The 25727-nt window shown below is 42.0% G+C and overlaps 1 protein-coding gene across 4 annotated transcripts in view; it reads right to left on the reverse strand.

Moving 5' to 3' along the window:
- edar (ectodysplasin A receptor) overlaps positions 1-24493 on the reverse strand; it is a 39659-nt gene extending 15166 nt beyond the window's left edge. For 2 of the 4 annotated variants that reach the window (XM_076747728.1, XM_076747726.1), the window contains exons 1-4: positions 10806-10904; positions 7250-7369; positions 3480-3661; positions 785-870 (exon numbers count right to left, since the gene is read on the reverse strand). In XM_076747728.1, coding sequence (XP_076603843.1) covers positions 785-870; positions 3480-3661; positions 7250-7369; positions 10806-10904 — 487 coding nt within the window. Of the gene's footprint in view, positions 1-784; positions 871-3479; positions 3662-7249; positions 7370-10805; positions 10905-24291 lie in introns of those variants that run through there. The other 2 variants (XM_076747729.1, XM_076747727.1) reach the window with 2 other exon arrangements.
- Positions 24494-25727: the final 1234 nt, after the last annotated feature.

The following is a 25727-nucleotide window of genomic DNA, read 5'->3' on the forward strand; positions in this document are numbered from 1 at the left end:
AAGCAAGGACGGAGTGAGGTTCACCACTTTGAACACATGATTGTCAAAGGATGTTACTACAATGACTCACTTTGGAAAAACTCTGGGTTGTACAAACTGTAGACAAAATTCATTGATTCATAGATCGACGTGAGAAAATAAATCAGACCAGGAATCAAACATTCCCGCTTTGTGTCGGAAGTGTGAAGAAAGGTTTATGAAGTGCGGAGGCTGATAGTGGATGGGAAATGGAAAAATGGAGACAACCTCTGGTAAATATTATTGTCCAGAGATGTGGTCGCAGCAACAGTTGGCGCCGTGCATGCACACACACTCACACACACATGCATCCACACACAGTGTCAGGTATGCAGGGTAATCAGTGAGGTAGTGAGGTTATGGATGAGCTGCCAAATACCCCCCTGGAGCCAGAAAAGCAGAGATGCGGGGAGGGGAGGTTCGCCTCCTCTGTGTCTATCAGCGAGGCCCGCTGACAGGGGAGGACAGTGACCAGAGGGTCTGGGAGAACTCCACACAACCTCCGACCTCCGAGTGTTCCCTCAAACTAAATCCAGGCTTTCAACATCTGCCCAGCCTGTCCTCTATTTCCTTTCATTTACACAGAAAACTTTAACGTTTGCTCGTTTTTAATCCAGCGGAAACCAGGTCAGTGTTTGGACAGAGAAAGCTGTGAAGATAAATGTTGAAAGGGAATTCATAGTTGAAAGGAGAATAAAAAGAGAGGCTCCGAGGAAACAAGCGGAAGTGAGGGGAGGGAGAAAATGAAACTCATTGGAGGTCTTACATTCTTTGGTGTTCCGCGGTGCGTTCTGGCAGGAGTGGCAGACCATCCCATAGAGGTTCCTGGGTCTGTTTTCCAGCATGTAATACCTGGAGGACAGCAAATACATGTTAGACTATATAATTAGATTACACCAGACCTGGTTAGGCCTACTGGTAACTTGTTTCGGAGAAATCAGCTGTAAAGGATAGGATTGGAAGGATTTAGATAAAAACTGCTTTATTCAACATTGGCAAGTAATCTGCAGGCATGGCAGGTGAGCATATGCTACGTGGCGTCCCCATCGTTTAGACATGAAGAAGCAGCTGAGGTGAAAAGTTTGAATTAGAGAAGAAATGTGCATAATTGATGCCCTAAAGGCGCAAAACATGGCTTGGTTCATATTATCGCCCTGAGTCATGAGGTGTTTATGAGAGGAAGGGAGAGGGCCAGGCGGTGAATGACTGGGTGAGGTATTAAATCATTTAGTGTTGAGAACATGACCATTATGAACACATAATATATGCAGCATGCAGGTTATGAATTGGTGCTTTTCATACGTGTATTAATTCATTTATGGATGGACTTGATTGATTTTGGATTTCTGCCATTCGACATTAGTCACTGCACAAACACAATTACAAATGTTGAACAGATCCGAACACTTCATGACGACGAGCAAACATCGTCTGACTCATTCACGATGATGTACGACACGTTATGTAAATGCTCCACTGAGAGTATTCTAAACTGTTTCATACGATCACGTACAGAAAGTCTGTTTCACATTTGCAGATGTTTTGCAAGTTGCATTAAATCCTTAGAAAAATGTAGCAAACTGTTTAGAAGGTGGACAGACACAAAAATCTCACCCTCTATCAAGTCGTTAAAGCAAAACAATTACAAAACAATAAGAGCTGAGGTCATACTTTGTTGCACATTCAGATAAAAAGCATAAAATATTCACTAATCAGTAACAAATGATCTTCCAGAGCTCTTAAAAATATTTCATATCCAATATGGAAGATAATACATTACAATTATTATCACCACCTGTGATGCACTTTTGCTTATTATTAAGAAAGAACTGTTATATCATCATATCATAATGATGACAAATTAATTGAGTCCATGTGAACTAACTGCTTAATAATGGCTTATAAACATTAATTATTTTCAAGTGCTACTGAAGTTGGTCACAGGGAAACCAGCGGATAAACACATCTGTCACGACAGATTCATCCTCATGTTCCTCCAGGTCTTTAGATGCAGGCTTTAACAGGCCTGTTCTGCTCTGCGTCAAACATGTGTGGACCGAGACCCATACATACGGCATCTACAGCGCAGATACAGACGCAGACATGACCAAACTCAGGGTTCCTGAGCGCACTCGTTCCTGCCACAATCACACTAATCAAAAGCAAAAACATCCTGTGAAAGAGAGAGCCAAGAAAAGTAGAAGGCGGAAGAGCAGCATCCAGATTGATGACAAGAGGAGGAGATTTCAACATTAAGCTCTCTCTGTCGAAGTGGGAGGGTTATCCAATAGCCCCAAATCATGAATCTCTCATATTTATGCCAATTCCTTCAAGACTTATTTAATTATAAGCTGCCTACATTCAATCATAGATATCAGATGAAATACGATTCAGAAAAGTAATCGCGCAAACATCGATGAGTAAAATATCCATCGCACAGCAGGAGATCCAAATATTTAACATGCTGAACGCGGCGAGACCCAAAAGTTTGGTGTTGACATCACAACCAATCAGTCAGTTCCTCCAGAGAGGCAAGAGGAGGGGGAGTGATGGATGATGGGGAGGACGAGTGAGGAAGAGGAGGAGAGGAAGGTCTGGTAACGTTTAAACGGCCCTTATTGACTTAATATTTTCAATTGACGGGGGAGGGGGCATCCACAGCTGTCATGTGTAAATGGAGAAGTTTAGGATTTAGTGCCTGTTTGCACACAAAGCAAGTCAGTGTACTGAAATGAAGACAACGGGGTGGTCCGTCCATGTCAACTCAGGCTACGCTAAAGGAAGTGTTGCACTGACTGATGGACATGTATATTCAGCATATAATCCTCTGTACATCAAAAGCTGAAGACGACGTGCCGTCTTTTCTTCAGTCTATTCCTAATCTAACGCAGCAGAGTCGTGCTGACGGATGATTTTGTTTCCATTTGTTGTCTTTTACAAGCGTCCTCTCCCACTGAACCACGAGTATTCCTGAAGGTTTACTTTCAAGTCAAGGTGCCATAACTTTTCCAAAACGCTGTTGTTGTTGTTGGTGTGCATGTCAGAACGCATCTGCCTCAATGCTTCCTGTGAGGCGTGTAACCAGGACACCTTCTGTGGTTATTTTGGGTAACGCTCACACAAACGCTTTTGTGGAAATCAACAATCGGTTTAGTTTCATGTAACTAGAGATAATTTAAGTGTGCCTTTAACTATTAGCGTGACAGAGGACTTATAAATGGGCATTTAGCTGCCTTCACCTCAGCATTATCATCCATACGAACACTATCTTCAGTGGTATTTTGGTAACAGATTTAAACAGCAACAAGCTTTAGGGCTCTTTGCACCTTTTGTGCAAAGCACTGCACCTGTAAGCTGCTTCAGTGGCACTTCTTTGTGTGCTAGTAGTATTACAAGGATGTTCAGTGTCCACTGCCTTTTTGTTTTTAAGCTGTTTAGAAAATGGGTTTTGTGACGTTTACCCCGGCAAGCAGGGTCCACACTCCGCGTCGCTTTCTGGAGTTCCCGCTATGCGAACGGTGGCTTTGTAGAGGGCGTCACAGTCTTTATGCCGTCTGCAGATCTCATACTTCCCTTTGGAATATTTCCCCTGCGGGCATGGCACGCAGGCGAAGTCCTCATCCTTCACACCGTAGCCGCAGTTCTGCAGGACACACACATAAACATACAGACACATTTTGGTTAATATTTCTCTCCTGCAGTACAGTTGACATCATAGAATTCTAAATGAACTCGACACCCTTTAGGCCAATTAGATGATTTTCAACTGTGCTGTGGACACACACTTTCATAAACAGCGCACCACACACACACTCGTGAACACACATCTGTTTCTATCCATGTCCTTAGCAAATCTGGCATTACTGTTTAGAGATGACAAAAGAGTAATCTGATTGGTCACAGAGGTCCCTGTGTGTGTGTATGTGTCTGTGTGTCTGTGTCTGTGTTGTCATGTATTACTTACATTGTGGGGACATAAATGTGTTTACATAGTCACATTGCAGGGACTCTCCTTGCATGTAGTCCTTATGGGGACAACACGCATGTAGAGTCCTTATGGGGACAACATGCAAGTCCCGGCAATGTAAATCATTAAATTTTAGGGGTTAAGGTTAGGATAAGTTTTAGGTTTAGGTTTATGTCATGGTTAGGGTCAATCAAGTAGAGGTTATGGTAAGTCTCCAGGAAATGCAATGTCCTCAAAAGTGATGGAAACACGATGGTTTGTGTGTGTGTGTTTGTGTGTGTACTTGTACAGCTATGTTTGTCAGAACCAGTTTCAGAGTGAGGACATTCTCGGAAAGACAGCACATTTTCACCAATCCTCACTTTTGGACCGACCTCCAAATGCCTGTTTGAGGGTTGAGATTGGTTTTAAGGGTTAGGTTTGAATTAGGTTTAGATTAGGGGTAGGAGTTCAGTTGTGATGGTTAAGATTAGGGTAAGGGGCTCAGGAATGCTAATGCCACAGAGTGTCCTCACAAGGATAGACATATACATGTTGGTGGGTGTGTGTGTGTGCAGCTTTCCGTGCCTGTTAGTATTTAAGGATGACCAACTCATCATTCTGTCTTCTACCATCGATCTCCTCCTTTCTCCGCATGTTAATTCCCCACAGTGGGGAGGCTGAACAACAGGCCACACATGCACACACACAAACATACTCTCTCTGTCTTTTTTGCCCCCTCTCTTTCATCTTTCATTTCCCTCTCCCTTTCATCTGTCTATTAAAAGAAGCCAGTGCCTCTTAGCTTTGGGCTACAGCAGAGAAATCTGATATTTCTTCCCTTCTGTTTGACGTCCGAAAGTCTCGGTGTGATTGTTTGATATAAAACTGGGCTCAGCTATCGGCAACATCTTGTCGCTTTGGGTTAAAGCCCGCTTTGGATCTTTTGTACACAGGATCATCGTGGCTCTGCTTCTGTTTGTTCACGCAAAGCTGTTCCGATTGAAAGCGTCTTTCTTTTCAAAGCAAATTTGTCACCTTTGAATCTTGCATGTCATAAATCTAAGAGGTAAGGGAGGTGGAGAATAAGATAGAATTGACAGCAAATGAGGAGTTTTCTGGCATTTTTTGGCCTTTATTTTGAAAGCTGTCAAGGCAAAGAGGGTGAATGCGGACCCCCGTGGAGCATATTCCCAATTCAAGCTGCTTTGAAACTTCAACTCCCGACTCTTCAATATTTCCCCCACCTCGCCATCGTTTTCATCCCTCAGTAAAAGTTAGAAAATCAGAAATATAAGTCCGACTTCAGTGTTACATCCACAGCTAAAGCTACATCACACACAATCTGGATACAAGATGCACTTTAAAAGCGTCCTTGGTTGTCTTTATCGTTGTGTGATGTGTCACGCAGTGTCTATGTGTGTAAGTGTGTGTCTGAGCACTTACTTTCTGAAGTGTCTGTTGGGAGGAGGAACCCTATGGTTATCCCATGATTAAAAGGGTGTCAAGAAACACACACACACACACATACATGCAGGGAAAGCTCAGGGGAACAAAATAACACATGAATTACAGACTGTGGCACCGAGGATCAGACAGGCGGGAGAAAGTGCAAAGGGGGCTCTCATCTCACTGATTAAACGTCTTTCTTCTCTCATGTTTCTATCGCTCACGGATGGCCAAATGACTCTTTATGACAGAGCCCCGTGCTTATCAGACTGAACGTCTCGCTGCTGTCTCTGTCTTGGACAGTGGATCGCTTGATTTTACAAGTTCAAACACAGCACATTGTTGGAGACTTACTAGAAGCACATGGTAGCTTAGCGAACACAAGGCAGGAAGGAGGGAAGCAGGAAAGGAAGGTTGGCGCGATCATGAGGTTTTTATGCGAGCTTATGAGGCTAAAAGAGACAAGGACAGAGAGGATGGAAGGAAGGAAGAAGCAAGGCTTAGAGTGTTGTGATTATTCCCAGTTTAATATGAGATGAAAGAGTTTAGTTTATTGCTCTGCTCAAAGCTTGGTTCTAAGAATGGCAACGCTGGTCAGCTGGACTTCAACAGCTACTGGGTGGATTGCAATTAAATTAAAGTACATTAAAGTACAGATATTCATGCTCCCCAGAGGATGAATCCTACTGATGAGGTTAGCATTTTGTGTTTAGTTTTAGTATGCTAACTATAGCATGGATTGCCATGAAATTGATCTTTTCATTTAGTATAGTCATCGAGTCAAATTTTCAATTCGACCAATACTTTGTTTTGTTTTCCCATTAGTCTCAGCTGTGCATTGTGCTTAGTGCTGTTTAGCAAAGGTTAGCATGCTGGACCAACATGGTGACCATAATAAACGTCATACCTGTCATTGTGAGCATGTTAGCACGCTGATGTTAGCAGTCAGTACAGTCTTACAGAGGTACTAGCATGACTGCATTCTTGTTTACTGAGGTTTCATAAAATCTGAAATTCATGCGATTATTCATTCTGGTAGGAAAAACTCTAATCATAACATAATTTAACATCCTTAGTTCACTCATGTTTGAGCTGTTGATCTTATTCAGCTTTCCAGATTTAACTTTCAGCAATCATAACCCTTGTAAACTGGTTTGATATATTGGATCCTTTGTAGTAAGAATTTCTCCATGTTTGCACAGGCTGATCCAGCTCTAATCTACCCAAAATCTGTACTCTGCAGCATCATACTTAACACGACCATATAAAAGTAAAACTACTGAAATGAAAAGACGACTCAAAGCATAAAATGTTTGCAGCACCCAAATAAATTGCAGCGGCTATAATTCATTCTTTTCACCTTTGAGTGCGGCTGTCTCTCATAAGAGGGTGTGCCCCCCCCCGGGGTGCCAAGCGAAGCGTTTACCTTGGCTCTGTTTGCTTTGGCTGTCGGCAGGCTGACTGAGGGAGGCGAAATCACTATGTGACTACTGCAAGTCATTCACTGTAATGCATGCCTTCACACCGATCTCAACAAGAGCAATAAAGCAGAAGAAATTGTTCATTTGAATTTAGGCACTCTTCACTGTGCAGCTACGTGTGTGTGTGTGTGTGTGTGTGTGTGTGTGTGTGTGTGTGTGTGTGTGTGTGTGGTCTGAATCAGGAAGTCACAAAGGTTCAGAAGCTCAGCCTTCATGCTATTTATCGATTTGGATGCTTACATGTTGACGTTGAATTGGCAGCTTTATCCAACTACTAGCACAGGAAAAAGCTACACAGCAATAATTATCTCGACAAACAAGATTACGGCTTCAATTAATAGTTTGTGTGTCTCACCATATGCGGCTCTTGTCCCGGCTGGCACTGAGGGCAGGCCTGGCAAGTGTTACTGGTCTGGTTAAAGAATTCGTACTCTCCACAGCTGGAATACTCCGCACTAGCAAACATACAACACACCTGGAGGGACGGAGAGACAGAGAAGGACAGACAGGGGAAGAGGGACAGACATAGGAAGTGAGTCATGACATATAAATGACAAACATGCTCCATCAAATCATGGAATTAGGGGTTAAATGCTGCTGCTCGGGGGCATCTCAGGAAGGAGGGATAAGATCCACAGGAGTAAAAATTATAAATAAAGCAAAAAGAAATGATGAAAAATGCATTTATCATGCATTCATTGTTTTGATGATTTTGTATCCTCAGTGAATAAATTATGGTAGATACTGATTTATTCTTGCATTTATTTTAATATGTAACTTGGTATTCTGTCCATAAGATTGAAAAATTGTGTGTAAACTCAAACAACATTTAATTTGTCTTAATGACTTCACTTAAACTTTCCTTGCAGAGGCCAAATCCAGAAGATTCAATTTTTTCAGTATTTAAGTATTTTGCACTAGGATTTGACATCATTAATACTCTGAATTAACCTTCTTGCATACACGATGTACACAAAATTACTAGTACCTCCAATTATTTTTTTTTTGTAATTAGACATACATCTGCCAAAAGAATTTATTTACAACACGAGGGACCCAAAAACTTGAATTTACATTACACAACATTACAGTTACATACTGATTTGCACATGATATTAAGGTAAGGTTACCACAGATAAGTTAACTCTCAAAGGAACTGCATCATATCCAACATGTCACAGGTGGACTTAGCTTGCTGATTTGTCCCACTTTAATACATTTTTCCCTCTAAAACCACGAGCACACACACCGTCTTGTGCATTTGCTTGTTTCTGTTTAAGACATTTAAAAGTCCATTATGAGTCGCACTCAACATCTGCAGCAGCAGCGGAGATAAATGACTGCAGTGGATGACGGCTGATTTATTCAGTAAAACCAACTGGCTGAGAATCAACATCAGTTTAATTGGCAAAAACCAAACAGCAAAGAAAACAAACATCACATCCCGACTTCTTTGTCTGTGATACTCAGATTAGCGGAGATCATTGTTAGATGTGTGTACGCGTGAGTGTGTTTGCGTGTGTGTGAGTGTGTATGGGAGAGTTTGTACAATAGCCGGATTTGCTTATGTGTCTATGTATTGTATCTCTGTGTTTGTGTGTGTGTGTGTGTGTGTGTGGCATTGTGGCTCACTGTAATAAGTAGCAGCTGGTATTTATAGCTTTACCAGCACACTTTGTTCTTTTCCAAACAAACTAACTGACTTTTAAAAATCATCTGCAGTCCAGAAAATGATGGAGGCAAAGAAAATGAGTGCATGACTAACTCTCTCCATCTCCTCTCTATTGTTTTAATAACATCTCCTCTTTCTCCCCGTCCTCACAACCATGTGATGGCAGCAGACACAAGACGCTGTTTGAGTAAATATACAGATGTATACTGCCTGTGTGTGTGTGTCAAGTGCTTGTATGGAGCCCAATCATCCCAGTCCGAGTAATTTGTTTGTAATTTAAACCAGATTCAGAGTGAACTGACCTTTACCTCAAAAAGCTGACATACACTTACTGGAGTGCAAATACAGTTTAATGAACAATGATTTAATCCTCTCTCTAATACACTCTCTGATAATCAAGATTCATTAAAAAAATGATCGAATGAAGACAAGAAATTAATAAGAGACATTCTGGACCGGTGTTTCCTCTTTGTTTCTCTTAAAAGAAATTGCTTACACAGCAACAAAAGTGGGGTCAAAATCAAAGCAGTAGAGGACAAAATTATCCCGACTTTTACCACCAAGCTCCTGAATCCTACATTTCCCATAATGCAGCTCAGTAGTATCTTTAATTAGAGCCCTCTCACCTCCTAAACGCACACTTATTTCAAACCCCACCCCTCCAGGTTGTGATGCAGGACTCTGTTTTCTTGTGTGGACTAAACTTGCGATAAGTAAATGGAGCTTCATGTGATTCATGGTGGAATGCCCCTTTCACTGTTCCTTTTCATCTATATTTAAATTGTGGCCGGTGATGACCCACTGGAAGCAAAGCCGCTCATCTTTGTCAGTGTGTCACGCATCGATTGGCAGCGTTTATCAGCGTTCAACAGCTGCAAAAACAAACTTCTTGTCACACCAACATTCTCCACGGGTCAGTAATACACAACCAGCTATCCCATAATGCTTTGGGAGGATATTTAGTTAAGTCTTAAGAACATAGTGTACAAACATACTTAAAGTATCAAAAGTAAAAGTACTCAGGAGCAGAGAAATGGGCCCTGTGACTGTTGTGTAGTTTTTCATTAGATTATTATATTATTTTCTTGATCAGTCCATTAATTGTTTGATCAAGAAGAGTGTCCATAACAATTACCCAGAGCTCAAAGTGACATCCACAGTCAAAACCTCAAAATGAGTCAGCCATCAGAACGTCGACAACTCATTTTCCAAAAACTGACTTTTAATTAATCAGTGAAGCTGAAATGTTACATACTGTTTGGTCGCTTCATATTTTACAATGCGCCATACTCAATGGTTGAAATCAAGTGCTGTACTTAAGCACAATTTTGAGGTACTTTTACTTTATTTGAGTATTTAAATTTTATCATACTTCACTCCACTGCAGTTCAGAAGTAAATACTGTTTTTCTAATCCTTTGTCTGACAGCTGTAGTTGCAAGTCATTGAATGTAATGCAGTAAAAAGTAGAATATTTCCCTCTAAAATGTGATGGAGTAGAAGTATAAAATGTCATGAAATGTAAGTAAAGTACAAGTACAAAGCAAGTACATTAAGTTTGTATGTAAACACAGTACTTGAGTAAATTGACTTGCTTTCCATCACTGACTGGTGCTCATCAATGCCTCTCTCTCAGTGTCGTCTCTGTATGTAATATTATATACCCCAGCAGTGAACTTCTCTTTTTCACTTTCCCCAAATGTCGTTTATGTAGGTGGTTTCAGAATTAGTGTCAATTCATTTGACACCACTGGCTTAGTCCAGATATCTCTTTCTTCTTGATGAAGCGCTCTTGTGTCAGCCTGCGTGTACACACGGTGACTGATCAGAGGCAAACAGAGTCGGGACAGAGGGTAAGGTGGGGGAGCTTGTTTGGGAACTCAGCCAGTGGGTTTCAACATCAAAACAAGCAGAGAATCTTGAGATTCCCGGTCAGATTATAAAGATATCTGCTCTCTGAAAAACTGGGAGGTTGACTAATTGCTACAAGTGCTGCAGAGTTGTGCAAGCAGCTGGCACATAACAGCTAAAGTCTGGATGATGCAGTGCCAAGAGTGGAGTCGACCGTGGCTGTGATCCATCGTGACGGACCAATAAGAGTTTCTTAGGATACCAGAAATATGATGATGGTTTTTTATGAGTTAAGCTACTGCTTGACGATATTTTACAAAGGGCAAGGAGAAGGAAGGAGGAGGCAAGGAAACTGAGGAGGAAATAAACAGAAAGAATAAAAAACTTACCAATATTAAGGACAGAAAGATGGACTTCTTCTGACCTCTCCTCTCTGACATTTTTGCGTCTTCTTCCTGGAGACCAGAGAGAAAGACAAAGAGAAACATGTCATTGGCTGTGATGCAGTCACGCTTCTGCACCAGACTTCACTCACAAAACAGCAAAGTCATGGATCCAACCATTCCTGCCAACAGTAGAGCTGTCAGCGGGCACGCTGTGTGTGCGTGTGTGTGGCCCAGATGAGTTCACTGTCCCGTTGCCATCACGTCATCGCCCATAAACATGTAATAGCAACTGAACAGCTCTCGGCATTCCTCTGGCTCATAACTGCGAGAACACATCACCATTGGCTTACCTCTGCCTCAATAAAGGACGGTGATATCACTTAATAACATTTAATTATCTGCCTATCTCGTTGTTATGTCTCTCGGGCTAAAGTTTTTGCCAAACTTAATTGAAATGCCAGTAAAAACAGCTCTCAAGTCTGCTTTCACACCTGCGAGCGCTGTCGCTAGCACTTGTACAACTACTGTTTGCGCTTTGTACTGCGCGAGGGTGTAAAAGTTAAGATGGCATTTCTGACTTCCTCAGAGTAATAAGAGCTCCACAGCTCCACCCAAATGCTGAGATGCTGTTCCACACACACACGGTGGCTGTGATGGTGAAGTGGACGCTGGGTAAACAGTCATTAGGAGATTGAGCGTTTGTTTTAACAACCGAGCTGAAATATTTTCCATCCCGCTGCTGAAAACTGTCAGAACGACTTTGGCGAGAAAACCAGCAGGTTGCAAAGGTGTAAAAGCACCAAGTGGGAAGGGAAACTGTGCTCTGCTCAGTTTGTTAGCTGTCAAGTGATGGCGGGTGGTTGGCCGGACTGCTAACGCCGCTGATGGCAACGCTTCATGCGGCCTGTGTGTATTTATCTCTGCAGGGCCCAAATTAACGTACACCTCTGTGTTCGTGTGAGTCCGAGCGCCTGTGTGGTAATGTGTCATTGCTTGTTTATTTCCTTGTACATGTGTGTGCAAGATCAAGCCTGGGATTATATTTAATGTGTGTTTGTCCTGCTCTGGTGTGTACTGAGCATGGAGCATTTGTGTGTGTCTAAATAATGTCATCGTTGTAATTGAAAGGATATGTGTTGGCCCGGGTCCTCAGCAAAGATTCACCCCTTAGACTGTGTTTGAGTAGATGAGCCCAGAATCACAAACAACTTACGAAAATTTATATAATCAGGAAACAGAGTCCTCTGGTGTAAATCACCGCCCTCAGAAGGGGAAAAAAGTGGAGCGAGATGATTGGTTTGCAGCGTTTATTAGTGAGAAATAGCAACTCGATGGGTGTGCTCTGCTCTTTGCCTCTTTAAATCATCACTGGGAGATGTGCAGGGAACCTCTCTTCACTTGAAGCCGCTTCGCTCAGCGTCCTGCTCTGTTTTCCTTTTAATGTCTATAAAAAACGAAAGCGGCAGAAAACAACCAGCCTGCACGCTTGATTAAACAGCTTCATTTAAAGGGCCACGCTATAAATTATGTAATTCTCACTACAAGTCACATTATCTCAAGATGTTGGGTTTTTGTTTTGTTTTTTTTCAAGCACGTTTTCCCTAAAAAACTGCATGCGTGTGCGTGCGTGCGTGCGTGCATGTGTGTGTGGTCTCTGACAGAGTGGGAGTGCAGATAAGAGCACGTTGGCTGAATGCTTCCACAAATGCGGCGGAGCAGCTGGGTGTTAAATTACTCTCTCCAATTATAATTTGTTTCTAATCTACAAGTAATTACAAGGTTGCGTTTAATATTTCGAATTAACAAACTCCTGCGTTATCAGCGTCAGTACGGCCTAAAGAATCAAACGCGCCATCCTTTGATCAGCTGAGCAAGCGGTTCAATGGATTTTCTGGCCATTAAGATCAAACAGAAAACTGAAAGTCACTGTTGCAGCCAGTTTTCTAATAATGAAAATGAGACGTGGAAACGAGAGCTGGATACTTTGTTTTTTGTTTGTTTTTTCATTATTTTCGGTGCCATGTGTTTTGGATAATTTAGTTTTTGTCTACGATGTGTCCCTGCTCTGTGAGACGAGTCATTTTATATGTTTTCTGATCATTGTGTTTCTCTTACGCTGCATTTTCCTGGTCTTATTGCTACAGCACGGTTTTAATTTGTCGTTATTGTTGTGTTAATGAGGACCGCAGGAAGACTAGCGGCTACTTTGCGGAAGCTAATGGGATCCAATAAAGAATTAAGAATAAAGGATACTATCAAACAAACCCATACGGGCCAGTGTTACAAATCCACTTTTTCCCGTCTGCTGAGGTAACACTTATTTTCACAGCTAAATAAGATTTTAAATCATATTTATGTACACTGGATTAGTAAAGACGACAAGCCCAAACACTGTCAGCGGTGGAGTTAAAGCGTGCCCTCACACACACACAAACTGTAGCTATACACAGACACACCTTTAATTACTGTTATTGGCTTCATTTCTCATGGAGCCTCCTTGAGTGTTAATTACTAGATATGAAGGAAAGATGCAGGTGGATGTATAAATGTGTATATAGATACTTTTCTTGGATCTAGGGCTTCCACACATGCATTGGAAAACAATCATGTCTGATTTCCTGGTTTTAAAGGGGGCCCAGTGACACCCTAAACCCTGCTCATACCACAGCCAGACCCCCCACAGGAGGACAGAGACAGGAAACGTTTAAGGCCGTAATTTGCTGCCATGTTTTATTAAAAGACCATAACGTTCCCAAGAAAGTGTTCGCTGGATTTATGCAACAAGTTATGAAATTAAATTGGGTATAACACACTAAAGTGAATGGATGCATGAGACGCTGCATCCTGCACAGGGACACCTGTCATCTGAAGACAAGCGCAACAGCAAACAGCAGACAGACTGTGGCTCGACCGTCGGCTGATTTTGCTTTGTTCAGTTACTTTTTGTTTAAGTTTCAACAATTTATATGAGGATAAAATAATGATTCTGTCAGAGGAATCTAAAAATTTCCAATCCTGGTGTGAATCCTGTGTATAGAACCTGCAGTGATAATTAGGGATATTGCACAGAGAAGTGTGTGACCTGATCAGGATCTCTCTCTTGTTCCACAGATCCATAGTAGTGATCTGTTTTTGTTTTTGTTTTGTTTTTTTTAATTTTATGCTTTGACGTGTCATGTTCTTGCAGCACAACCAAAAGTATGTCTGTGCAGGTCGAAGTGGCAGATATTTGGTGTTTGACCTTTTTGCAACAGCAGACAGCAGACAGCGCTGGTTTCCATTAACAATGAAGGAAATCCCTCCTTAACCTTTACCAAGTAGCTCTAGCTGCCTAAACTTGACCATGCTTCCACCACAGGAGTGGCAGACAAGAAAACAAATGTACCAACAGCGTCGTCTTGGCATAAAAGCGTGTTATTGTTTTGATTGATGTGCCCTGAGGTCGGAACAGTTCAGTTCAACACATTAACAGCTGAACTTTAAATCCACCTGAAGCTGTCGGAAGCATCAAAGTGTGTGTGTGTGTGTGTGTGTGTGTGTGTGTGTGTGTGTGTGTGTGTGTGTGTGTGTGTGTGTGTGTGTGTGTTTGTGTGTGTGTGTGTGAGAGAGCGAGAGAGAGAGAGAGAGGGAGAGGAGGAAGCCGCCATTCTATCTGCTATCGCAGGTCAAAATCTGTCTGTCTGGCTCCGAACCTCTGATTTCGCTCTTCCATGTCGCAGACTTCAGTGAAAAACCTTCTGATCTTCAGTGATGGCTAATTCCCCAACCCTGAGGGTTTGATCTTGCTTAATTACAGCTCTCTCACACACACACACACACGCATATACACAGATACACACGCACATTAAGACATACAGTAGATAGATACCCTACAAATGCGCACACATATGAGTTGGCTTCTGACACAAAATAGGCTTAATTGCACAAGTCATTGTGGTAAGACCACAACCGGTGTGTGTGCGCGTGCCTGTGCGTGTGTGTGTGTGTGTGTGTGTGTGGGGACTTGTGTGTTGCAGCCAAGGAGATGAAAGGGTATAGCACTTTTTTTTAAATCAGGAAATGAAGAGCTGCCAAATGGCTGTGGACCCCCTCAAGGCTACTCATTATGGGGTTAAAGTGATGTACAGACAGACACACTCACACCAACGCCGCTGCGTTTGAAGACTCCTGTGTCTCCTGACACTCCGCTCTACCTCTTTCTACCCTCTCTCTGTCTAACCCTCGCTCTCTCTGTCGGGGCAGGTCTGAGATGAAAGTCAGCTCAAGTCTTTTGCCCCCCGAGGGTATAAATCTTCTAACGACCACATAATCTCTGATAAATAACCCTTCTGTCTTTAGCTGTGTCATTACCAGGTAGAGTCTGTGCACTTCTCTGTGGCACCAGTACAACGCGGCGACCGTACTGGGCAGCTCCCAGTGCGAACGTGTGAATTTAAAGCTGAGGAAAACCACTGAGTTTTTTTCTGGACAAATAAAAGTTTTTTAAAGCCTTCTTATTTTGCAATGTTTGACGGAGACGGAATAACATTTTGTTGCAACCTCCCTCTCTCCCTCCCTTCATTAGGTCTGTCTTCATCTCTGTTTCTCATTTGCTTGCGTTTGATTGCTCTTTTTGTCAGCACAGGAAATCCAATATGAAATTCCGCATAACTATGGGGAGACAATTCACTCTGCTTCATTAAAAAAATGCACAATAACAAACCAAATAACCTCAAAAATTCATATAAAGCAATTCAATGGGCCCCAAAAGAAGACATCTTTCATCGACGTTCCCTGGCCTACAGTGACAAGTATAATGCTTTAATATCGTTAAAAATCCTGCACAAAACTTCAAAGCGGTATTAAGTCTGTATTGATATGGACTGCAGCTAAATATGACAGGCAAATGTGATAGACTAAGCTGAAAGTCATTACGGGGACGTGAGGACCCTGTAGGTGAAAGGAGGGGTTTCCATATGGAAATTCCCAAAGATCAGCTCATGCAAACACACATATGTTAAATACACAAGGACTCCTGTTCATTCTCTACACTCATTCTTTTGGCAGTCTGAGCGGACGTCCTCCTATAACTGCCAGTCAGTCTCTCAGTATTCATCCTTGAGTTTGTATACTTTGTGGTAATGCTTTGGAGCACACTGTGTCTCGATTTCTATAAAAAGACCGTTAAACAAAAGTAAAACGAGGATTGGCCCGACTCCACTAATCAAGTGATGGGGTCTTGGTGGACTCAAAACATTTTAGGTGATTAGTTGTTTTTAATGGGAAATGGGAAAGTTATTGGCCATTGCTTAAAAATAATAGCAACGTCACCGGCACGGCAATCATCCTGACAAATATGCTTTGGTCTTTAATAGATTTTTACTGCCTGATTAGTCTGTGGTAGGTTAGCTTCTCCCCCTGTTCTGCCCAGAGTGGAATGCCCAGTCCCCTGCAGTCTTTATCATTACTACAATCCCAATTCCCAAAAAGTTGAGGAGCTGTTGAAGACATAAATGAAAACAGAGTGCAATCATTTGCAGACAAACTGTGTTTACTGGCAAAGGTTTTACGAAGTGTTTCCGAGCCCATGTAGTAACATCCTTTATAGAATCATGTGTTCACAAAGTGGTGAACCTCGCTCCATCCTCGCTCGTGAACGACTGAGTCTTTCCAGGATGCCCCTTTCATACCCAATAATGATACTATCACCTGTTACTAATGAGCCTGTTTACCTGTGGAATGTTCCAAACAGGTGTTTTTGGAGCATTCCACATCTTTCCCAGTCTTTAGTTACTCCTGTCCCAATTTGTTTGAAACACGTTGCTACGTCTAATTCAGAATAAGCAGATATTTACAAAAATCAATGAAGTTGACAAGGTCAGACATTAAATCTTAAAGTGTTTGTTTTCAATTGAGTACATGTCAAAAAGGATTAGCAAGTTATGAGATTCTGTTTTATTTATGTTTTACACACTGCCCAACCTTTTTTGAATCAGGGTTGTAACTCTGCCTTTGGCCTCCGCTGCAGCGTAACATTTGGGAGATTCATAACGTCCCCAAATACAGCAACGAGTACAATGGATTGCACAACCAAGCCACAAGTGCCACTACTGACAATAAGTCAACAACTTACTATTGAACCAGTCATTGAGCCAAAAAAAAACCCATACATAAATATCATCTAACAGAATTAAATGCAGTTTCTTCAACCTTTGATTTGAATGTATTGGTATGTATTTTTAAAACAGATGCCACATTTATCCTCTTATTTAGGGGTTAAATCTCTTGGCCTGCTTCATATATACTTCATGTACGTGATTCGCTGATTTAATTCCATTCATTAATGTCATTGGGAAATATTCTAAACAAGTGTCTTTCTAGCTTAATCGGTACCACTTGGTACCATTACCGGCAGATTGTTGGAAAACTACTTTTACCATCTGTGTTTAACCCTGTACAGGATATTCATTACACCGGTTATGACTTCGTGCCCCATTAAGTAATAGGCCAATCAGTGGCGAGGGAACTCGGCCAAGAGGCAAACCAATGAAGAAGATGAAGAAAGTGGTTAGAGGATGCTTTCTTCCATTGCGCTTAATTTCTGATGACAATTAAATCAGCAGCATGCGGTTCCAGGGGTCTCTGTCGACCTGGTTTTGGTATTTCTAAAAGGAAAATCTGTTTTCCATTAAAATCCATCTTTTTCTTCTTTTATTTATTTTTTATTTCAAGCAAAGTGCTCTACTGTCTTTTTATTTGATATATTTTAAATGTAAAGAAAGTGCTTGTTATACAAATAAAATTGTCCGTGTTTGGACTGGACTGCATACTGCTTGGCTGAAGCTGCTGGTAGCTCATAATTGATTTTGCAGATTGGCTATCAAAGACGCGCATCAGTCTAATGTCTAACTCTAAGTGAAACATCATATGGGCCCCATGCATCAGCAAACCACGACCTCCACTTAACCCGGCCATAAACACACTCGCACACATACTGCTTCCAGGCCATAACCAACTTTCAAAGTTAATCAACGCTGTGCTGAATAGCCAATTATTTCATCCTTTTACAGACCAAGTTCTCAACCTGCCAAATCCAAGCAAGATCTCAAACACATGTTCTGACACACAACACCCCAAATCCTGCATCTCCGAGCCCCCTGACAGAGAGGTGGTCATCATTAGCTTCACTTCACATGATGCAGATGTCTGTCTAAAGAACATTCTCCAACTATTACTGAATTTCTGTGAACATAAACACTGTTTATTTTGAGCAACTTCCCACTTCATTAGGCCTAAACCGACCAAAAACTAGCTTGAACTGTTGCTAATCTAGCTAGCTAGCAAGTGGGTCATAAAGAGAACCAGCAAAAAGTGCCACAATGAAAATAAAAGAAATGTAAATCATCAATGATCTGAATTCTCAATGAAATAATGAATGAAACTTCAGCCTGTTGGGTTTGTAGATAAAACCTGAAGCAGAAAACGACGAACACTGTGGATTTCCCCTCCATCGAGTCCCTGCAGTCTGTCATCTAAACCTCCACCAGCTCTGGTGATAAACTCTCTCCAACAAAACTAATTCTATCATATATTTGTTTATCTTTACCCGGGATGATTGTGGCTCTGATTCTATCTACTTTGTTATGTTTCATATCAGGTTTTCCACTCAAGTAGGTCTGTGATAAAGGACTTACACAAAAACAAAGCAAAGCCCAGAGTAAACGTGAACACTGTAATTGTGAATTCTTAATTGTGTGGATATTATAATCAGAGAAACTTGTCCTACAATAGACTATAATCATCAGGAAAAGAAATCAGACCATTTCATTCAGTGTAATGCCATGTCATTATTGCACTGTAGTCATAATCATTGCTCAGCCTCTAATAATTTACCTAAAAAGCATCAAAACACGCCTCAGTTTAAGTATTTCTGAAAGTTCTGCTCTGACTTTTAATAAAGATTCAAAGTGTGTGTTCAAGAAATTGGCCATTCCACTGTCAATCCATTTTTAAGTAATTATAAGTGCTCCTGCCTGTCTTTTTTTCCCTTCAGAAGTGAATTATGAAGGAGGAATGTGCTGCTGGCATTTTGTCTCCTTTCTATGATTTGGAGGTAGTTGGAGAGTAAATAGAGGGGTGGTGGTGGGCCTGTCAGTCAAATTAGACCAACCGCTTTCACATTCAGCTGAATCAGACCACGAGTGTGTCTCAGAACTTCTCTAACAGAACTCGCTGCTTGGAAAAGAGATCTCAAAAGAACAGCAGTACACTTGCAATAAAATCACATCACTTTTCTATGAATGAGTCCTAAAGCCCACAGATGAGTTAGCACTGTAGCACTTACGGCTCCCTCATCTCAAAGTTAACACAAGCTTAAGAGATTTTCACATTTTGCTCTATGTGTGAGTTTCTGTGTGTTTCTGTCATCACTAGCCTCAGTCGAACGTGTGCACCTATGGACGTACAACTGGGGAAACTCGTGATTTTACTCTTCTCTGAAGATTTTCAGCTATGCAACTGAGCCATTCTTCACAAGCTAATATCTTTATACTCTTTTGTGTACAATGTACATGTCCTCTGTAATTGATTTGACTTTGGATCTCTTTATTGCCTTTTTGTTCTACTTGTTCTTTTTTCTACCTCTCCTTTTTATTCTTGCTGTTGTAACAAGAGTGTGATCTTATCTTACCTTATCTTATAGCACAAAATACATCAGTAAAAACCCCACTTAAGCTTTGACGTGTCTTCAGAAAGGCGGTTGCTAACATATTACTAAATGAGACGACAGAGGTTGTCAGAGACATTAAACATCATCACGTTGAAGACGGACAATCATCTACTCCCTAGTCCGCCTTTACAGCCTTGTTGTGTTTATATTTGCGCTCTTGCAATGTAACTCAAACTTGCCAACTTGTAGATTTATCCTTTTTTTTTATGTGGAAGGAGGCAGGGCGATGCTAACTCCCGGTTTGACCTACAAAAACACGTCATCCCTGCAGCACACGAAACGTCTTTATCAGTGCTAAAGGAAGTCAAACTCACTGACCAAAGTAGCCATCAAAGCTCAGCTATCGTGAACTAAATGAGCCAGAAACACTGTAGATAAGTCTAATTTGCAACATGATTACCGTCTAAGTTTGATGTGAAAATAAACCCATGATCAAAGTGATTTCCAACTTTGGAGACAGACGCAGACCTCAGACAGCAGCTGGCTCTCATCTGCTGACCAAAGATCCATTAACTCCAATCTCATCCAACTGCAGCATCGTTATTTATCAGTGTGAACTGTATTGTCACGGGGGTGTCAAAACACGCTTTGCCACCAACAAATCAGACAAGGAAGCTGCACTAACTGGGACGCACAAAGAGTCGATGGCTCTACAGCAGAGAGACTTCATGCAAAGACTTAATTCCTTAAATAATGTGCAGGCTTTCGGAGCGGCAGAGAAACACACCCTTCGTAACATTAGCATTGAGTTACACGTACGGCCGGAGCGTGTGCTTCTGTTCGTTCACATATGTGCGCTTCTGTGTGATGTTTCTTCATCTTTCTTCATCTTTTGATTGCTTTAATTACAGACTTACTGTCAGCTTCCCACTCGGTGCGCAGGAAAAACAAACTCTTAGGGCACATGAAAAGAACTCACACATGCACACACACACACACACATACGCACACACACTTATAGCACACACCTATCCCAGCTCCAGTCAGTCAGTAGGCTCTTTGATTCTCTGCCTGCCGGTGATCTGTCTTTCATCGTCTCCTCTCCCTGATCCCTTGTTCCCTTCTTTAGCTCTGCTGGGGCAGAACATCTCTCTCTCCCTGTCTCTGTCTCTGTTTATTTTGCAGTGGCTGTAGGTGGGAAGCCTAATCTGCAACCAGCCATCATCTGTATGTATTACTGCTTCCCTCCAGCCAACCTACAATAAAGGGATTGCAGAACAATCCCATCTTCTCAGCTAAAAAGTTCCATATATTAGGATATATGTGTTTTTTTGGAGGAGGGTACGTCTCATGGTGTGAGATGATTCCCTTCTTTGTAGACAACGGCGTACAGTTAACAAAGCACTGAAGAGTGCACCACACAAGAACACCACAGCAGCTCTAATATAAATGACCTCACTCGGAGACTTACTGTCAGCGGCGCATGTGCATTGTTCATTTCTGTTTGTTTCCAGATGTCAGCATTGCAATAATAAGCTGGAGGTGTGTGTTTGTGGAGATTTCTTACAACAGATCTGCGGGCTCTTGGTGTGTTTCTTGCAGGTGGATAATTCTAGTCTGAGCAGCAGCTAAGTCATGATGGATGGATGTGGCTGAGGGGTCGGAGGAGCGCAAATCCTCGTCAGCCCACAGAAAAAGCAAAGAGTTTAACAGTTTAAGTACTTACTCAGCGGGTTGAAAGGTGCAAGGCCACAGAAGCGTTCATGCCTACCTCGAGTAACGCGTATTCTCATCAGCAACTATGAGAAACACCAGGCAGGCATAATAAGGATCACACAGTCACCCCTGATCTGACACCCATCTGCACAGGTGCCCCGACCAACAACATGATCCCTCACCTGCTTCCCACCTGCCAACTGTCTCATCAACCGAGCCAGAAACACCATATCATGCAATTAAACCTGGCACGGAGTGTAAAAGTTGTTCCTTAAAGCAGCCGCCAGCACGCAACAACCAGTTTTAGCTTCATCTTAAGGCACAAGTATTTTTGTGTGTTTTATAAAATAGGATTTTCAACAACTCAGTGAGTATTTCTGTTTTTCCACACTGTAAGATATTAAGTTTCAGACTCCGTATACTGGAAATTGATGACTAACTGAAGAAGGTTCCCCATGTGGAGGACTCTTAAGTAGACACAAATTAGACCACAAACCCCAATTTGATTAAAGTTGCTCCCTGGGGCCGACGTGGCGATGTTTCAACTGTTCATTTAGTATTGGTTTGTTGAACTGTCTGCACTATGCATGGGGAAATAACAGCAGTGAGAGTGCAACCTATGATTAGAAAAGTTTTTTTTTTTTTCCATTCATGTTGCTTTGTTGGGATTATTGCATGTAAATTAAAATATAATGAAATGCAGCTACTGCCTGTTTTGCCGGGGACCTCCTGGAAGCCCCTCAGGGAGTCATGAAGACCCACTGCTTTATTCGAAATGACCTTGTGTGTCCTGGTGACTGTGAGTTCTGCTGCAAAATGAGTGACGCAGGCGAATGATTTAGGACGCGATGTTATTGTCGCAAGAAGCCTTTTGTTTCCTCTTTTAAGAACAGCGTGCTCTGGTTTGTACGCTGTCAGTGCCGATCGTGCAGATGCTCGTCAAACTGATGCAGATTATTTCTGAAATGCGGTCAAGCCCTCCACATTAACATACATTCACACTTCGTTTCCCCTGCTGTTAGTAATCTCAACATAGACCTCATTATTCTTAAATATGACTACATTATTACTTTGGACTTTAATACGAGAACTTTTTATGTTTTTCTATTGAAAATAATTATGCACTTATTCTGTGAGCTACTCATTTTGTTTTACTAGTATGGCTTTTATGCTTACTTGGGTACTGAGGAACAAGTATTTGAGAGCCTTTTTGTCCTTTTTCCAGATATAATAAAAACCCGAAAAACAAATGTCAGCATTGAAGTTGACAATAAAACTTGTATTCTTTTGATTTATCTTATTCTGCATTGCCAGATTATCCCCATATATCTACCGCTCTCACATTCTCATGGACAGTTATTGCAAACCCATACATTAAACAAAAAGGATCGCTGTCGGTCCTGCACATGGTCCTTGTTCTGTTAAAGCAGTTTGGATAAAAGCCTGCAACAAACAGTCGTGCCATAAATTAAATGTAGTAACCTAATGAGCTGAAATAACTTCACTTCCATATGTAAACTCTTTCTGACGTGTTTAGGAGGATTTTGTCTTAGATGTGTGAAGCATTATGAAACATTCAGCCTCAACAGGCCTCCTGAGCTCTATAAATTTCCCAACGGGGGGAAATGGATATGCTGTGTGGATTGGAATCAGCTGTGACATAAATCTCAACAATAACTTTCACAAGACTCCCTTTCCTCTCTATGACATCACTCCAAAATAAATAGGGTCATTGTGTGAATTCTAGTATTGAGCATCATTAAGCGACAGAGCCACCAGTAAGTAAACAAATTATCTATTCACTTCACTCTAGTATAGGATGATCATGACTACAGACGCAGGCTTTGTTAGTTTTTTTTGCCTTCATCCCTTTAATCCTCTGAAACCATATGAATTTCTTTTGAAGATGAGTTACGCTCCCTCCCCTGTTTCTTCTCTGTGTCTCCTTCGCCTTTCTACCTGTGAACATGAAAGATTCAATGGCAGCGGAGACGCGCTGTGCTGGGGGCTGCAGGGGGAGAGAGAGACACAGATAGAGAGATAGAAAGAAGGAGAGAGAGAGAGGGGGAGAGGTGGGGGAGTGGGGTTAGAGACGGATTGATTTCCACCTCCAGCAGCTATAGTTCAAAGCCAGCCAGAAGACTTCAGAGGCTCGGCAGGACCCGGCATGTCCCCAGCCGGGCCGAGCTGCCTGTCTGCGGGCAGGACTTCCCCCGGGGGCCCCGGGGCCCGGGACAGTCAGGCGGCACCAAAAAAACAATTATGCAGACAGAGGAGAAAGGTGTGCAAGGTCACCGCCGCACACTCGCTCAAATGCACAGAAAAAAAAAATGCAGCGTCATGTGCAAACTCCCCGACGCATCATTTATTAAGGTAGCAATATGTCTTATTTTGCACCATTAAGAAATTATTTGCCCAAACCCTTTCACTTTCTGTTCTATTCATGCTGATCAAATCGGCACAAGAGAATAAAGCCTGTGTTCGCATCTGCATGTTTGGGATTGAAAAATCACAGCCTTGTCAAAAAGCAGCTCAGGCCTAAACTGTGAAGCTAGTGATGTGAAAGACATCTCATTTGTCTTCCACCTTGGGCTACAACTTCTGCACCAACATGTACCTTTCCCATTCTTCAGGAGGTATTTGGGGGTATGCTTTCTACAGGCAGACTGTACTCAAAAGTTTGTTGTTTCATGTAGGTATCATTCATGCAAATAACAGCATGAGAAATAATATTCCTCCAGTTGTATTCACTTGACAACAAACATAGTGCATCTGCCTTTAAAGCCTCAGATGTAAACTTTGGCCGTTCAGAATCGGCCAGTCAGGAAATGAGATGTCATCTAAATGTAGAAAAGCAGAGTTTCCGTAGCTTGACACAAAACTGTAAACTTTATGATGCACCTTTATTTTACTTTTGACATGCATCAGCAGTATTTCTGTCCTAAATCCTGCATTTCCTACAGCAAAATAGCACAACAACTCATAGCTGACTTATTTTTCTTTGAAGTAAAATTACATTAAACCACATGTTTGTTTGGCATAATAAGTGTTGCTCAGGAATTTCCCCGAAGTCTTGCAGCAATCCGTCCTTGCATTCCTGAGAGCGGAGCTGCTCTCACGTCTTACCTGGAGCTCAGAGAGGGGGGCACACTGGTCTGGGTTCTCCGCTGCACTGCTGGATCTGCGGGCGGCTGATCAGTCCTGGTGATCGGTGATCAATCTCTCGCGTGGCGTCGGGTAAGCATCGCCGAGGGACTGTCTGGCTGCGACTTTTTACTCCACACACTCCAAGTTGCGTCTCAGCCTCCACTTTGGTGCATGTCGGCGTGTCCGTAGGCTCCTCCTTGATGGGGAAAGAAAAAAAAGTGAGAAGTTTTCTCCGCCCTGAATGAGAAACAGATTAACGTGTCTCAGGTAGACTCTCGGCGGGGGCAATTAACAAGCTGCAGGCTACAACTCAACTGCGCCATCTAGTGGTCGCAGGCTCATCATGACGAATCAAGTCAGTGACCATGAGGAAAAGACCTCCGATTAATGTGCATCAGTTACAGTCTGCACTGACTGTCTACCTTGACAATCATATAGGAAAAAATATACAAACTTAATGAATTAGTTAATAAATGCCAAACGTTAAGTATTGAAGGGTTGTTGCACGAGTATTTCTCGGACATGCACTCTGATACAGTTTAACACAGATACACTGTAGAGCTACTGCTGTGCTTGTTGTTTTCACTGCTCTCTCTGAAGATGTACGTGTGTATAAAAACATGCAGCCTTGCATATTAGCAATGCAACTATTAGACAATTAATCTGCAAGTTAGCTGATAGTTGGAGAAGAGCGAAAAATGTGTATCACAAGTCCAAATTGACATCTTCAGAATTGCTATTTATTACCATTACAGCTGCTATTATTGCTATTGTCATCATTTACATGACACTACCGATATGGACACTGCTGCTGCCACTAACTACTTCTGTTTCTACCAACTAACACCACAATCTCAACTTCTAGTGTTAATACTACTTCAGTTTGTTAACACTGTAGTATATTTATATAGTTAATGCAGTCAGTGGTACAACAACATATACACACACATCAAATATATAAAAATAACAATCACAATGCTCAAAGGCAGATAAAAGTTGCATAATACTGCTATTGAGAACACAAGACATCCAAGTACTTAACATGAAGGCCACACCACGCACACACACACACACACACACACACACACACGCGCACACGAGCATCTTGTTTCAGATGATAAAATGTCTTTGAAACAGAAGCTATAAATTAGTTTGAGTGTGTGTGTGTGTGTGTGTGTGTGTGTGTGTGTGTGTGTGTGATGTGGATGACTGGTGCCTGTTGTCTGAGTTGGACTAAAGCTTGGACTTTAGTCTTCCTCTCCTCCTCCTCCTCCTCCTCCTCCTCCCCCCTCTTCCGCTGCTTCTCTTTTTCTCAGCCACAGGAAGGGTGAGATAAAAGAGGGGCTTGAAAACACTGGGAGTCCTGTAATTACTTACTCTCCCCCTCTCTGTCTCTCTCTCTTTCCCCCTGTCCC

The sequence above is a fragment of the Chaetodon auriga genome, chromosome 13 (assembly GCF_051107435.1).
Source record: "Chaetodon auriga isolate fChaAug3 chromosome 13, fChaAug3.hap1, whole genome shotgun sequence".
Lineage (NCBI taxonomy): Eukaryota > Metazoa > Chordata > Actinopteri > Chaetodontiformes > Chaetodontidae > Chaetodon > Chaetodon auriga.